Genomic DNA, 15,891 nt, shown 5'->3' with positions numbered 1-15,891 from the left:
TTAAGACTGTGTTGTGTTGAATCAAATCAAATAACATAATTTCGATTCATAAACACTATTTGTTTTTTAAATCAAATAACACCATATCCGAATTAATGCTCTACAAAAACCTTCGCCGAAGAGGGAACAGGGAAAAAGATCTACTCTGCTCTGCTGATCTCAAACTATACGTATCGGGCAAACAAATTAAATAGGGAGATGGTAGGGGTGAAAACGGCTCGGATTAACTCCGATCTAACACGTTATTCGATCCGATTCGGATCGGATTCGGATAAAAAATTCTATTCAATTCGGATACAGATAGAATTTTTAAAAAAAATTATCCGTATCCGTTTAGTTAGGATATGATTTTAAATTTTGCTATTCGTCCAATATCCGAATGTATTCGAACTAAAAATACGGATTCGGATATCGGTTAAGCACTATTCGATACGTATCCAATCTATTTCACCCCTGGGAGTGGAGATAGAGGGCCGATCTCTTGCGTACCCCAACCTCTGCCAGATCAACAAGAGGCTCTGCAAGAAGATCCTCAATCTCCCGACAAGAGCTAACTCTACCTCTTGTTTTCCAACAAATAAAAATAAGTTTGTTTTTTTCCTTTCTTTCTCTGATGGAACCCGCAAGTATTGTTAATTCCGCTTTAACGCTATATAATTAGATCATCTTGCTTCTTTTGTAGATTGTGTTCTTCAGGTTCTTCATTCATAATGCTAATCTAAAATATCTTTCCTTTTATTTTCCCTGATTTAATCTTTTCCTCATTGGTAAGTTTGACCTAATCACAGAGTAATCACAGTAATTAGCTACTAGAATTCAACTCAGATCAAAGATAAGTAAATGGTAAATAAATCCTATTTAAATTTGATAATGGATAGAAATATAGAATTAAATTTAAATTGAACTCTATCTTCCATAGAGATAAAAAAAATCAAATTTAAATTGAACTATATCTCCTAGCTATTAAGATCTAAGTATATCTATTATATTTAAATGTACAATAATTCCAGTTATACTCTTCTTTCTTAAGTGTATCCTCTTTCTGCAAGGATCCGGGTAAAACTTCCATAATAGAGATTATTTTCTCACCACGATAACATTCTAACTCATAAAACGTTAAAAGCACATCGTATTCTTTCTGCTTCTGCACATTAATGTATATATTCTGCTGAAAAGGATTGCCAATTTCTTTTGGTGTTCCTTCCAGGATCTCCGAAGTTGTAGCTTGTAAAGAGACCTAACGTCTTTGAGTTTTCATTTTGATAATTTCTATCACCGATAGCTACTCAGTTGTTTTCAGTAAATTATGTTATAGGACTATGCACAAATTGGGAATTATGCTCCAAAGTTAGCATTCAATTCCATTCATCTTTTCGTGATTCAACCAGTAATCGTGGGAAAGTCTGCATGCATACAGCAAATTTTGCTGATAAGGGGGAGAGGTGGTGGAAGGAAACTGGGGGCAGCCGGCAACCGGTAGCCGAGGCAGAGGAGAGGGGGAGAGATCCGGGAAGGTACTAATGGGAAAAACCAAAAAAGAATAAATAAAAAAAATGAGAAGGATTAGTAAAAGAAGGAAAAAGGATGGAAAAATTCTCTATAAAACGAGAAAAATAGGAGTGACGAAAGTTAAACTGACTCTGCCCTAGCTCTATAATTAAAAACTCGAAATGAAACCTAACGGTCTGCTCTCAAATAAGAGAGAGCGAGACTTTTAGGTATAATTACAAGCTTTATTGGGCTATATATGCAAATAGACTTTCTAAAAAGAAAGAGGGCGAAATTGAGGCGATGGCGACCTCCTCCGCTGAGAAGAAGAACGAAGAACCCAAGAATCGCCGAGAAGTGTTAAACCTCCACAGCAAGACCCTCCTCAAGAGCGAATCCCTCTATCAGGTAAATTAACTCGATCTTCCCTTAACCCACTCCGAGATTTAGCCTAAATCCAACGATTAGTTAATTAATCCCTAAAGTACCAATTCCATTTGCAGTACATCTTGGATACCACCGTGGTCCCTCGCGAGCCCGATTGCTTGAGAGAGCTCCGTGAGATCACAGCCGAACACCCATGGTAAATCTAACCTTAATTATTCCTCTATCTAAGAGATTTGCTTTAATTTTTTCTGATTTTGTTTGGAATTTGGGGATAGGGCTGGCATGGCTTCTTTACCTGATGAGGTCCAATTCATTAGCATGCTGCTCAAAATTATGAACGCTAAGAATACTCTAGAGATTGGAGTCTTCACCGGCTACTCCGTGCTTGCTACTGCCCTTGCTCTCCCTGACGATGGCAAGGTAATTTTGAACAAATTTATCATGTAATTTAATTTTCCTATTGATTAAATTCCTAACATCGAGTAATTAATAGCCAATACCTACACGTTGTTATCCTTTTTGCTGATAGATATTGGCATTAGACATCAACAGAAAGAGCTACGATCTTGGCCTCCCTGTGATCCAAAAGGCCGGAGTAGAACACAAGATCGACTTCCTTGAAGGCCCAGCGTTAACCACTCTTGATGAATTACTAGCAGAGGTTAAGAATAATTACTAGTTTTCCTTCTGCTGTTCTTTTTTTTATCTATTTATATTTGTATTAAAGTGTACTCTTTGATGATGATGATGATATAGGAGAAGAACAAAGGAGCGTTCGACTTTGCGTTTGTGGATGCGGATAAATTCAACTACTATAACTACCACCAGCGAATGCTACAGTTGGTTAGGGTTGGGGGAGTCATCGCCTATGATAACACACTGTGGGGTGGATCAGTGGCGGGGATGCCGCCGGACGCGCCGATCTCGGAGCGCGACAAGATGATCGCGGAGTCTACAAGGGAGTTCAACAAGGCCATCGCTGCCGACCACCGGGTTGAGGTCTGCCAGCTGTCAATCGCCGACGGTCTTACCCTTTGCCGTCGCCTTAACTAGTTGATGCATAATTATGTTGTGATTGCTTTCTATTTTTCTGCCGGTCTTAATAAATGACAGTGGGTTTTGGAGTATCTGTGTGCTTTGATTATATCAGTCTATGAGTCACGAGTTCGAATCTGGGGATGATATGATATTTCTAAGCTCTACAAAAACTAATCAGAATTTTACAGTTTATCTTTGGATTCTGAGATTAATCACTAATTGATTGCAGTGATGCATTACCAAATAGAAACAAAGTTTCCAATTTAGAATAAACCGAAATTAGAGCGAGTACTCTCCCCAATTATTCGGAGAGTATTTTGCTAATCTCATAGTACTTCCAATGACGTTAATATAAACTCACCAGAAAATAAAGCGCAGCGAATAATTAACCGATTAATGGTGGCCTCCACCTTGCGCATCTCTAACAGGTTTATTTACACAATTAATCTATCTGAGTTTATCTTTATCGCCTGTAAATAAAATCTTATTCAGATCTAGAATTTTATATTCGCAGCCTTCGAGATATTCTTCTGTAAACTTGAATCAAGATATGTTTGCTACTGTACCTTATTATTATTATTCTCTTTCCTTCTTTTTTGAGAGAGAATGTGTGAGGACAGAGCCTCAGCTAAGCTTGCTATTGTACTGCTGTACCAAGTATTGCAGTGCCACTTTGTACATGGGTTCTATTTTGGCCTTCTTGTTGCATAATTTGAGACGCAGATTCTTGGATACGGATGTAGCAATTAAACACATGTAGAAGGATAGAACTTTAGTTGACCAAGCGAAGGTTTACATCTCCATTACAAACCAGCACCAACTAGTTGGATGCACAATTTTGAGCTAAGGCAAGAATCAGCCAACTAAACCTACTCAAGATTGTTGCATTAAATTTGAGAAAATCTTATTCTAAAACCAAAATCTAAATATCTTACAGCTAGTTTCCTTCTTTTTCTTCTTCTTCTTCTTCGATCTCTGGTACTGCGTTAAGATCAAACATTAGCGGTGTGTTGTCTGTCTTGCTACTTTTATCATCATAAAGGGGCGCAACCGGCGGAGGAGCAGCGTGGTTTTCTGGTATATAATGTCTTCTCATGTGCCCACCGAGAGCTTGCCCCGTAGCGAACGCCATGCCGCAGGTCTTGCATCGATGCTCCGTGGTTTGTTGTTCTCTAGACGTCGAAGCAACCTGAGTTCGCTGATTAGCTTCTTCAATTTCATCCATCACGGTGACCTCCTCTAGACTATTCTTAGCCTTGTTATGGCTGGCTGTGTGGCCACCTAACGCTTGGTGTGTAGGGAAAGACTTGTCACAGATATGGCATTGATATCTTCTATCTTCAGGTACTAATTCTTGATGTTCGACCTTTCGCCTCTTGCTCCGTATGACAGACGATGGCTGGCTGCTTAATGCTGCTTCAGTCTTTACTTCACCATTGCCTTCGTTCTCTGAGTGAACGCCACTGCTGCTCGGTGTTCCTTCGAGATCTCTCAATGCAACCAGCGTTGAACAAAAGCGATTTTCGTTTATATTCGTCAGTTGAACCACACTGTAAGCAGCAAGGACCTCCAAATTCCTATAATCTAAAATCCTCTTCACACCCATCTCTGCCGCAGGATTTGGTGCAGGCACTGCTCGTTCAGAGGATGAATCGGCAATAGGTTTGATCTCTTCCTTCTCTTTGGATGATTGATCTTTTCCTTTGTTATGCAATCTCATATGACCATGCACTGCTTTTATTGATTTGAAGGCCTTCCCACACTTAGCACAATTGTAGCTCTCGGAAGGTGCAGCGACATTGTTAGTATTGGCATCAACTTGGTTCCTCTCAGATTCGAGATTGGCATCAGCAGAAGCATCATTAGATTGCTCTTGGGGCTCCAAAATCTTGATATGAATGCACCCGTTACCCTTCGCCGTCACCTTCACCTTCACAGTTTTATCTCCTGATTCCATTACCAAGCTATACCAGAGCTAAGCAAGTGCAGAAGCAAAAGAGAATCTATCTATGACTAAAATAGAGAGAGAGAGAGAGAGAGAGAGAGAGAGAGTGTTGGAAAGAAGAAGTGGAGGCAGTGAGGGGTGAGAATAGATGAGCCGATTTCTGAACAAGAGTGTATCCGAGCAGAGTTAGTGAGATAAGATCCCACAAATCCTATACTTCCTTATTCGCGGGATTTATTACTATACGCGCGCTATTATTGTTTGTCGAGAGATTATGATGGGAAGAAACAGTTAGAGATAACCACCGCGGAAGATATTTGATAAGCTGTGAGATTTAATTCTATCTTTTCCGAATAGGATTAGATCTCTCCGAGTTGTACTATAATTGGCTACAGGGAGTTAGGTAGTTTTTTTTATACATAACACCCTGTATTTTAGTAAATTAAAAGCAGAATACTAAAGATTTTTTGTTATCCTTTTTTTTTTTGTTGAGAGAGAGAGAGAGAGAGTGAAAAGAAAAGTTTATCGTTGCCACATGAAAATGGCACAATTAATCGTAAAAGTAGAATACTAGTCTATCTGTGAATTTTTTTAGCAAATTAGACTATCAAAAAGAATTTAATTTACTGTAGCCATAATAAAAATGCTAAACTAATCAGTATTTTATCTTTAAGTAAAAATGCTAATTAATTCAGCATTTTTATCTTGTCCTAAAATACTGATTAGTTTAGTATTTTATGTATATAAATTTTTTTATTTAATCTTTTAGCAGTTAAAAGAAAAAAAATTACCTAAGGATAAAAATAGTAAACTGATTAGCATTTTAAAAAATATTAATTAATTTAGCGTTTATATTAGGACTATAATAAATTAGACCTCATTTGGTAATAAGTTTAAGAAATAGTCTATCTATCACTCAAAATTTTAGCTATTATACTCTAATGAGCCAAGCCCACTATGCATTTTAATATAATTAACTGAAGAGGTCCAAAGAAGATCCAAATAGTCCTAGTTTTATCTCACTGAATTGTCAATTATTTTATACTTCTAAAGCTCAAAAAGCTAGATATAAATGGGACAAAGAATTAATCACTTTTTAATATAAAGACACATTGATCTCACTAAATTTTTATTAACATATTAAATTATTTAGCCTATGTTCTAAGTTGTTATGCTGCATAGCTTTTGCTTAAGTTATTATGCTTGAGTTGTTTTTTTAAGTCAACATACTACGGAGCCATTAAACTATATCGACCTAAGTCGCTAATCCAAGTCAGAGTCTTGCTCACAATAAATTTTCTTAGAGTCAGAGGTTTCGCAACTTCTATAAATTGGTGGTGAATCATAAATAAGTTGAGGAAAAAAAAAAAGAACTAAATCTCTCAAGAATTGGGGGGTATATATGAATAACTTGGTAACCCGTGGCATGCACACGGTCCAAGCTCTAGCTATTTTTCTCATAACTGCATTTGTCAACGCTTGTAAACCTTGGCGATCTCACTCTCATCTGGGTTTTGGATCAGTGAGAAGGGAGACGACGATGGATATTATAACCTTAGTAGCGGTGAGAGCTTGGTTGGTCCCAGTTCTCATCCAATATATCAACGCAGACCTTGCCATTTGAGTTGATGTTTGTGTGATAAATCTACAAAGAAACAAACAAGAGCTATCATCTTCCAATATTAACAGCATTCTGGGTAAGTTCAAAGAACCCTAGCATTACTTTAAGATAATATCCACTGTGTTTGTTTAACTGAATTTCTAACCTTGCAAGAATTTTTCAATGCTAATTGAATTAAGACATAAGAAGCAAGAACCTCTAACCTTGCAGGAACTTTCCAAGGAAACCAAAGTTCTCATTCTTTTTTCAAGCCAAACTGACACAAAACTTACAGTCGCAGTACTTGGCAGCATGGACTGGTAAGAATGATGAATCTAGCAACCAATTTCTAAGAGTTAAAGTCTAGCTATTTCCAATTATTAATCATCCTACTTATTTAGTAGAAGTTGAGATAAGAAAGGGACATATAAATTAATATACATGCTATTGCCTTCTTCGCTGGCTGTAAAAGGAATGAATCATAAAACCTGAGCCTGTGCCCTGTGAGAGCCGCGTATGAAGGAAGAGATGGAACTTCTCTTGGATGTTTCAAAAGAAAAATAATTAATCACCATGCATGCCTACTTTTATTTTGGTAGCGAAGTTTGCTGCATGAAAAGGAAATAGTACTGGTACGGCTGCTGCTATGTAACGCCTATCTATATAAATCCACCTCCTCCAGTGGGAAAGGAAGACTTCAAACTTCAAAGTTCCTTCACATTGATATCACCTAAACTGGACGAAGATTGTTTCAATGGCAACCTAAGTAAGCATAGAAAAGAAACATGGATGTAATATTAATGGGAGCAGCACTTGTGGATTAGTAAGGGAAAGGAGAATTTGGACATTAAAAATTAGTAACGTTATGATTAATTGTGGATCCGTGGCGCAATGGTAGCGCGTCTGACTCCAGATCAGAAGGTTGCGTGTTCGATTCACGTCGGGTTCAAAAAACTTTCTTTGTTATTTTATTTTTGCCATGTTAAATTTTAACAGATCATCATTGTACGTCCATGCGTCCCGGTTTAGGCCGTAGTTGTCTAATGTGCTAGAAAGGAGGGTTAAATATATTTTATCATCTTATATTTATGCTCAAAATTATTTTATTCTCTTTACTTTATAAAATCTCAAATCACTGTTATTCTTATGACCACAATAAAACATTAGTTTTTTTTGTTAAACTTAACTAATAAAGCCAAAAGGACTAAAATGGCTCTATCATGTTTATTAGAAAAACATACCAATTTTTTGAGATAATATAGCTAAATTATTAATATAATTATGATACTTGATTAAATTTAACAAAAAACTAACTTTAATCATAAGCACAGGGACTGATTTGAGACTCCTTTTAAGTACATACGGGTAAAATAATTTTAGGCATAAATACAGAAGGATAAAATGCATTTAATCCTAGAAAGAATTAAACATCTTTGCCTAACATATAATTAGACTATAATTTCATAATTATCAAAGTAAAAAAGAAATTGAGTAATTTTAATTTGTTATATACCCTATCATTTTTCATGAGGGCCAAATAGAGAATGAAATGCAGAAATAGGAGGGGGGAGGTCTATACCCTTGCACTGGAGATTAAGATGGCCCAAAATACTTAATTAGATGTAGAATGACCTGCCAAGTTATTAGTGAATTGCGTCTATGACGAGAAAATAACATTCAAATGACACAATCTTGATCCCCTGCAGTAAACCATCACTTAATCCTTGGAAAAACTGAAGAGAAGCATCATACAAAGAAAAAAATGAAAAGATTATGATCCTAGCAATTGAATTGAATGCTCCAAAGCAATGATGTATCCATCACAAAAAATAGTTTTCCTACATAATAATAAATCCTTGATCTGAAATTATCAAGATCATTAAAATAAAGGCTTTCTACTTCCCTTCAGAGCAACAGAAAAGAAAGCAAATGTCTTGCATTTTCCTTATCACTCCTTTTGAAAACAGTGATTATGAATACTTGTACAGCTTTATGGGCACTCCATATCATGTCCATTGTTCACAGATCATATGAATCCAAAAACACAATGTTAATCAGAATTTAGTATGCAATACGAGGAGGTAAAGCACACGAACCTTTTACTTTAACTTTGCCAAGTTAGAGAGTTAAAAGAAAAAAGAAAAAAAATATCATGAAGATTGAATAAAGATTACACTGTAACCACTGATCTTCTAAAGGAAGTTGGAAGTCCTTAGCATAGTGAGAGCTACCTTATAATCGTCTTTCCACCTCACCATGCAGTCTCTAAGCATCTGTACATTTCTTTATACACTTCAGCAAAGTACAAATTTATTGAGAACAAACATGAGAAGATTTCTACTTTCTTCGTGACTCTGTTTCGAGTATAACTGGCATTGTCTAGGAACCCTAGTACAGCATCCCGCAACTGAGAATGAATACAATAAGTCACAGATCCAGCATCGGACTTGGTTTTACCTCAAAGTAGCGCGTCAATATATGAATAGTTCCGGAGGCGGCTGTACTGGAGGAGACTGCCATAGGTACGATCCCATACACCAACAAAAAGAGCCTCCGTATCTGGACTAAATGACATGCCAGAGATCTCACCAAAGAAGTCCAGCTCTTGTCGCTTGTTGTACCCACTTCCTACATCAAAAATATGAACAAAATCTGCAGGTTCCGCCATTGCCATGAACTGACCATCAGATGTGAAGCGGATTGATCTTATGGCTCCAAGGTTGCCTCTCAATACAGCAACTGATTCGGAGAGGTTCCGCACATCCCAAATCCGACATGTCTTATCCTGGTTACCAGTGGCAAATGTACGACCATCCGGATTCCATGCTGATGCAAAAGAGTAGTCCAAATGACCTTTCAAATCATGCACAGTCTGCAAGAAGAGAATAACATTAATATTCTTGTAACCTTTGCAATTCAGTAGCGGTCAAATATTTTCCATTCCTTCATGGTTTTCTCACTATAGCGAGCCAAAAAATTGCTTTCAAGTTACCTTTCCTGTATGAGCATCAACCAGCAGTCCCTCAGGGTTATCCCCCACAATGACTAGAAGCTTCCCATCAGGACTAAGTGATGTGTGCTGCAACCAACAAATACAATAAAATAAATGGCAAGTCAAGACCTATTAGAAAAAACTTCATTGGGCAAGTCTAAATTATGAAAATTCTAGGGCGTCTCCAAGCAGTTCCACAGCAACATGGGAAAATAGTGGCAGAGGAAACTCATCTCTTCTGTCTCCTCTTATTCATTACTATATAGAATTTGCATCTAGTTAAATTGATTCTCTTCAGCACAGCCACTTAATTTCGTAGAAGTCCCAACATATATAAACTTTTTACCAAATAAGAACCAATAAAATCCTATGAATCAACGAGTGGTTTAGATTTCACACATCATTGTGAAGAAAGCAAAGACACAGACACAAAAAAAAATCCACTATGAATTGATGAAGATAAAGGCTTACATTCACCGGCCATTCAAAACGGAAATGCTTGCAGAGCTGAAACTTCTCCATATCAAAATCCCGAACTCCACAGTCATTGTTTGAAGCCATGAAATGAACAGCACCACTATACAAGCCAATTTCAGATCAGACCAAACATTTATGTACTCAAAAAGGAAGCAAATTACAACCTAAAGACAATCACCTAGAGCTGTCATAAATATCCACAGCATTAGTGATAGCATTGTCATCATATGTCGTCCGACAACAAAAGCTTATTCCTTCGCGATCTAAATACTGCATTAGTCATCAAAGTAAGAATATAACATCAAATCTTGGTGTTAGTAAATACGGAAATGAAAGATAATGGCAAGAAAACTGACATTGCCAGTCAACAATATTCAATACATTCATATCTAACACCTTGTCATTAAGGATAATTTATGGGCAGAACCAATCTTAAGCCCTACAAGGGAAGAAAAGGCCCTGCCAAGGACAACTTTCTTTTCACCAGTCATTACAATACAATTATATATGCATGGCCCTTAATAAACACATGTTAGGCTCAATCGAGATCATCCTAATGAAGTATCAGGACTCAGACAAGCCCATCAACCTGGATGGTCATGATGCCTAAGTCCATGCCAGGTCAGGATATTGCTTGCTTCAAAACCCGTGTAAGTGTCCATTGCTAGTTCCGGCCCACAAGATGCCTAAACTACCACCCGCCACCCCCTCAACCCCCAAAGCATTTTCAGACTCATCAGCCACAAGTACCACAATCTCATGGCTCATTTAACTAAACCTATAGAACACGAGGGAACTCCCTTTGAAGGGACATGTAAAAGGAAAACCTGACAAATGTGTTAGTTTGTTACTAGTTGGAAGTCATAAGTACAACAAGAAAAACATGCACAGTTAAGAACAATAGAACCAGCATGACCTATAAACCCCACATATCCAAAAATGAATATATATTACTTTGCAAATTAATTCGCCTTGGAATCCACCAGCTACTAGCAACTTATCCTTCACTGCCAACGTACTGACTTGAGTTTGAGAAAAACCTTCTAATAAACTTCCAGGATGTTTCTGCAGAAAGAAGAGTAAAAACAACCATAACATCAAGATGTAGATATGAACATCAAGATAATAGTAAGACATAGACGAAAGAATATTACCTCATGCGGAGCCACATGCCCTTGAACATTCATTATTTCATACCTCTCACCAGTTAATGCTGACCAGTGAAGCACTAAATAGTGTGACATTAAGTAGACATCATGTTTTGATGTAGCCCATACTAGATTTCTCAACTGCAAAGAGTAAGACAAGTACTTTGAAATTTTTTGGAGAATGTCAAAATTAAGTATACGATAAAAGAATATAACAGCTAACACTACTGTAGGAATTCAGTTATCTGCAGCAATGAAATCTCACACATAAATGCAAATGTCATCTATCTATAATGACAGACTGCGGGGTATACAATTAGATCCTTGCTTGCAGAGATGAGAAGGGCAAATGAAATTCTTTGAATGGAACACCAACCCAATCTCATTTTTCGTTTTTCCCTCGATTGGGCTCATATTTAGGGAATTAACATATGTGTCAAATATGCGCTGTAGCTAGGACCTTTGCATTCCAAAGAAAGGGGAGCTACAGTACTTTCAGCTCGGCACATGTTCGAATTTGATAAATTTAGTTTCATGCTGAACAAAACCAAGATCCAGCTCGCTCGTGTTCGGCTCGTTGACACTAAGTTACAAGTGCCGAACTACAAAGAAGGCTAATAGGTCATTATCTAACCCAGATTAGCACAAAAAAATAGTCCCTTACATTGTCATAAATAATCAAATCCTAAGAAAATCAGCTAGTTCACATCTTTGCCGTTTGACTTTACACCATCTATCATGCCAATGTCATCTAAAGAAGATAAATGGATCTGACCAGTAAATTACCCAGCACTACTTCAAAACTACTCCGATCAAGGCACCTGATATTAAAGATGATAACATTTGAAGTTTGAAACAACAAACCAGCATCAACCTTCAACATTAGTTTGTACAACTGTACTTCATAGCCTTTACCCCAGAATTGAAATATTTTCTATTGTTTTTATGACATTTCTAAGTTTCTTCAGTATTATCAGCCAAAAATTATTGATATCTGATCTTACCAGATTGACCACAACCTTACCTATGTTCTAGCTAGGTCCAAGTTACATGGAGTAGCAGGCTGTGTTTATTTTCCATAGTTCTCATAGAGTAGAAGAGCCAATAGCTTAAAAAGAAGAAATGAAAAAAAGGAAGAAGAAAGATGTCAGCTGTTGAGAGTAACAACCTAATATTGTTACATTAACCAGTTGATTAAAAATATTAAACAAAGAACCATCAACCTTAGCTGTCAAATTCCTGTAAGTGCTGAGTAAATCTTTCCTTCTTTCATTTCACTTTCTTTTATTCTCTAAAGGACATCCAATTAGGAACCTTACAGATAGGAAAGCAGTGTATTTTTGGTTATAGCACTTTTGTTACACACACACACACAAAACAGATAGGAAAGTAGAATGAGTACGAGCCCGAAAAGATGAGAATGAATGACTATCTGGACTTATGAAAACAATTTCCACTAAGATATCAGCAAAGGGCATGACTCTTTGAATTTGTTGATCAGCAAATAGTGTAACAAAATTTTAAAACATCCTTACAGCATGAAATAGTCATCATCAATATACTGTTATTGACAGCTATGAAATAGGCCATGATATTACTGGAACATATTTGCTTACCTGAAAATGAAGGATAGTTGATTTTACAGATCTCGTATTACGCCGAAACTCATAAAACATTCCCCCTTTCTCCGTTTGTTTGCACTCCTAAATTCAAGGCCAACATATTAAAACATATATATATATATATGTATATATATATATATTTATATACAAAAGATTAAAAAAATATAAAATAAAAATCTGAATTTTGGGCAATTATCGTACCTTTTCTGATGCTTCTCCAGAATTAGGTACATTCTCATAATTCTTGTACTGCTCTAACCTTGTTTGCCTGTATTTATCCCTTGTGATGCTTAACCTATCCCAAGGTATTCCTTGGATATCTCTTCCTTTCCTTGCCTGAGCTGCTGACGTATCAGTTACCTTACTGTTCTGGAGAAAATCAGAAAGCTTTCTTCAATAAGTACCACAAGCAAATGCAATGATAAAAGTAAATCAGGGAACCTAGAAAAGGTTCGGAGGTGAGAAAGGATTCAAAGAAAACTGTGAAGCCCATTAAAAGATGAATATGTTATCAGTGCACAAAATATTAAAAAAAAGACAGAAAGTAAATTAAGCACAGCGTACAGATTGGCCATATTCTTCATCATCAGAATCTGAATCCCCCATCCCTCTTCCATGATATTCTTCATCCATGTCATCCTCTGCATCACCCATTTCATAATCATCTGCCATCTCGTCAACGTCGTCCCCATTATACCGAGACATATCCGCTCCTGATGGTATATCTATTTCAGAAGGAAAATTAAGTCCCACAACTGCTAAAAGAAAAGTTACTCCACAATCTGATTAAAAAAACTAACAAAAGAAAAAGATGCCCGGAACATAGAATTCACACTCACAACATTCAGCATGAAAATTGTGCACTACTACTGAAAGAAATGCATACTGGTTCAAGGCATCTAATTCTAATACATACTTTTTCACCGATAGAAAAACCTTGCATAAATGATGAGCTCCAACTACCTCATCAGTCTCATAAGATGAAAGCTCAGTAATGAGGACAATCCAGATTGACAAATACAATTAAGGCAGCATACTTTTCAATCCAACATAATTGACAAATACAAAACCAAGTCGACAGATGCATTTACTCAAGAAAACAAGAATGTTGATTATTCCATCGCTGCCAAAACTATGTATCAAAGGAACACCTGACTTTGCCGCATATATTTATTTGTTTTCTAACAATTAATTCCAAAAAATCGATCCAAAAAAAAGTAACGATACTCGACGAAAAAAGTACAAGCCCTGCAGGTAGAAATTTAGGGATTCTATCAGAATCTTCTTCGCCACATGAAAAAATAACTCAAAATCTCAAGTACCACTACTACCCTCTCCTCTTCCAGGAGAAGTTCAAGAGTACATAGATGGGAACGCAAAGTAAAGAAGAAGGAGATAACAACAAGGTCATATCTTTATCATAAATTCCTTCCGGTTAGTTAAGATCTCTAAATCATCCCCGCCATACTATACCGAGAACGAAGAATAAACTAAGATCAGAACCCTAAAATTCCACACTAATAATCGAAATTGGCAGCCCAGAGAAACAAAAAGAAAACATGCAGATCTGAATCAACCGCAGAAAGATCAACAATGTCAAAGTCCACCTAAATCTAGATCCAATTACATTATACATCGCGAAAAAAAAAATCCAAACTTTTTATATTACCTTTCTAGGGTTTGAAGCCTTCAGATCTCGCAAGAGGCAATGATCGGCATCAATCTAGGGTTAGGAATCCGAAGAATCGGACGCCTTCCAAATCGAAACCAGACGAATTCGAGGGAATTAATAGGATCGATTTCTCGCCGACTTAGGGTTGAGTTTTTTTTACTTTTTTCAATTCTTTTTTCCTTTTCATTTGCCTCATCGCGAACGACGAAAGAGAAAAGGACAGGTTTATGGAGTAGAATAATGGACGCTTTACAACATTGACCTCGCCATTGTCACTGAATCAAAGAAATGCCATCAAGTTCAAATTGCCCCCGGGTAATAATTTGTTATTAGGACTAATTACATGAACTAATGTTTATTCTCCTTATTTTTATTTTTATAATATTGTGAAGCCCTCAACTATCTCATATTAAATAATCATCTTACATTTAAAAATAATTTCAAAGAAGACAATATTTTTTTAGGATAAATTATAAGTTCACTCTCAAACCCCAAGTCTCAAAATTAGTGGAGTGGCTAATTTGTAATTGAAAGGAACCTATAAGGGCTTTCCTGTCAAATTCAAGAAAAAAAAAATCCATGGTACATTAGTAGGGACCATTAAAATATTGTCGGAAGCTAATCAAGAGATGCATCAACTCCTTTTACAAGAGATGATGGTTCATAGATAAGCATTGCAAGTCATGTTGGGCCCAGTCTACCTTAAATGAAAGCTCCTTATCTTTTAACTACTGTTTTAGCCCCTTGAATTTGAGTCTGGATTTAGTTTATTCTTCTACAAGCAAAAGCTACATAATATATTTATCTCTAGAAGCTCCTTAGTCCAGTTTGCATGCTGCCTAGATTATTTCTTGCTAGTTTAGAGGGGACATGCAAGATTAGACACCGTGCATCATAGAGGTGTGATTTAAGACACTAAAAGCAATCAATCTTTTTAATTAGTCGACTCAGACTGCAGTACCTGCATACAACTTGCGTTGCTCCCTTCCTACGTTGACAGGAGTCTCGTGCATTAGAATATCCTACTTTTTGGAAAATATAGAGCCTTTGCGACAAGAAAGGATTGGTTCAATTGTTTGGATTCTTGAGTGTTTTGAATCGGTATTACTTGCATAGAAGGTGATTGATGATTTCTTTTATAAGGAGTAGTGAGTTTTCTTTTATATAATTTTATCGTCCCAGACTGTATGAAAAGTAAAGAGCCCATATGGTTTATTCTAGTACTAGAAGATAAGGATGAGCTGCAAGCATCATGAGAAGAAAAAGAACAGCATAATTTAGCTGCAGGTTTTGAGTATAGCTTGATTAACATCAGAAGAAAGTCATAGTTATAGTAATGCGACGTTGAAAGCACCAGTGAGGATTTTAACACCAGGCAAGGATTGAAGCATAACCGTGCATGAATAGGTCTTCATTCTAAGGGAAGAAAAACTTCAACCAAAATGCTTCGAGTACATTCAAAATTCTGGACAAGAAATAACCAACCGAAGATTGAGTAGATTGCAACTATAAAGCCTGCTAG

The 15,891-nt window shown here is 36.7% G+C and overlaps 2 protein-coding genes and 1 non-coding gene across 6 annotated transcripts; 2 read left to right on the top strand and 1 right to left on the bottom strand.

Annotated features, from left to right (window-relative positions):
- Positions 1-1,687: 1,687 nt before the first annotated feature.
- LOC140789658 (caffeoyl-CoA O-methyltransferase-like) lies at positions 1,688-3,002 on the top strand. Its single transcript, XM_073139440.1, has 5 exons — positions 1,688-1,896; positions 1,992-2,071; positions 2,151-2,295; positions 2,405-2,536; positions 2,632-3,002. The coding sequence occupies exons 1-5, from the start codon at positions 1,792-1,794 to the stop codon at positions 2,926-2,928; spliced, it is 759 nt and encodes a 252-aa protein (XP_072995541.1). The 5' UTR covers positions 1,688-1,791; the 3' UTR covers positions 2,929-3,002.
- A 4,333-nt stretch (positions 3,003-7,335) lies between these two features.
- TRNAW-CCA (transfer RNA tryptophan (anticodon CCA)) lies at positions 7,336-7,407 on the top strand. Its single transcript has one exon. It is a non-coding gene; the product is annotated as a tRNA-Trp (tRNA).
- Positions 7,408-8,508: 1,101 nt separating this feature from the next.
- On the bottom strand, positions 8,509-14,590 carry LOC140788450 (uncharacterized WD repeat-containing protein C2A9.03-like). Of its 4 annotated transcripts, none has more exons than XM_073137702.1 (10): positions 14,367-14,590; positions 13,262-13,422; positions 12,899-13,066; positions 12,692-12,778; positions 11,082-11,216; positions 10,882-10,992; positions 10,106-10,197; positions 9,922-10,027; positions 9,451-9,537; positions 8,509-9,330 (listed from the first exon to the last, which is right to left on the bottom strand). In XM_073137702.1, exons 2-10 carry the CDS (start codon positions 13,400-13,402, stop codon positions 8,917-8,919), a joined length of 1,341 nt encoding a protein of 446 aa, XP_072993803.1. In that variant the 5' UTR covers positions 13,403-13,422; positions 14,367-14,590; the 3' UTR covers positions 8,509-8,916. The 4 variants fall into 4 exon arrangements, with proteins under 4 accessions (XP_072993803.1, XP_072993814.1, XP_072993809.1 ...); XM_073137713.1 differs by having other exon boundaries at positions 12,899-13,061; XM_073137708.1 differs by having other exon boundaries at positions 13,262-13,452; positions 14,367-14,566.
- Positions 14,591-15,891: the final 1,301 nt, after the last annotated feature.

The sequence above is a fragment of the Typha latifolia genome, chromosome 1 (assembly GCF_019914945.1).
Source record: "Typha latifolia isolate L0001 chromosome 1, TyphaL0001v2, whole genome shotgun sequence".
Lineage (NCBI taxonomy): Eukaryota > Viridiplantae > Streptophyta > Magnoliopsida > Poales > Typhaceae > Typha > Typha latifolia.
This window is presented reverse-complemented; position numbering and strand designations above follow the sequence as displayed.

What these genes read in the sequence shown, in the direction of transcription:
- LOC140789658 (XM_073139440.1), top strand. Translation starts at nt 1,792, where the DNA reads ATGGCGACCTCCTCCGCTGAGAAGAAGAACGAAGAACCCAAGAATCGC. An exon ending in AGAGCGAATCCCTCTATCAG is followed by an intron (nt 1,897 to 1,991) that starts GTAAATTAACTC and finishes TTCCATTTGCAG; the next exon opens with TACATCTTGGATACCACCGT. An exon ending in TTGATGAATTACTAGCAGAG is followed by an intron (nt 2,537 to 2,631) that starts GTTAAGAATAAT and finishes ATGATGATATAG; the next exon opens with GAGAAGAACAAAGGAGCGTT.
- LOC140788450 (XM_073137702.1), bottom strand. Translation starts at nt 13,402, where the DNA reads ATGTCTCGGTATAATGGGGACGACGTTGACGAGATGGCAGATGATTAT. An exon ending in ATGAAGAATATGGCCAATCT is followed by an intron (nt 13,067 to 13,261) that starts GTACGCTGTGCT and finishes GATTTTCTCCAG; the next exon opens with AACAGTAAGGTAACTGATAC. An exon ending in GGCATGTGGCTCCGCATGAG is followed by an intron (nt 10,993 to 11,081) that starts GTAATATTCTTT and finishes TTCTTTCTGCAG; the next exon opens with AAACATCCTGGAAGTTTATT.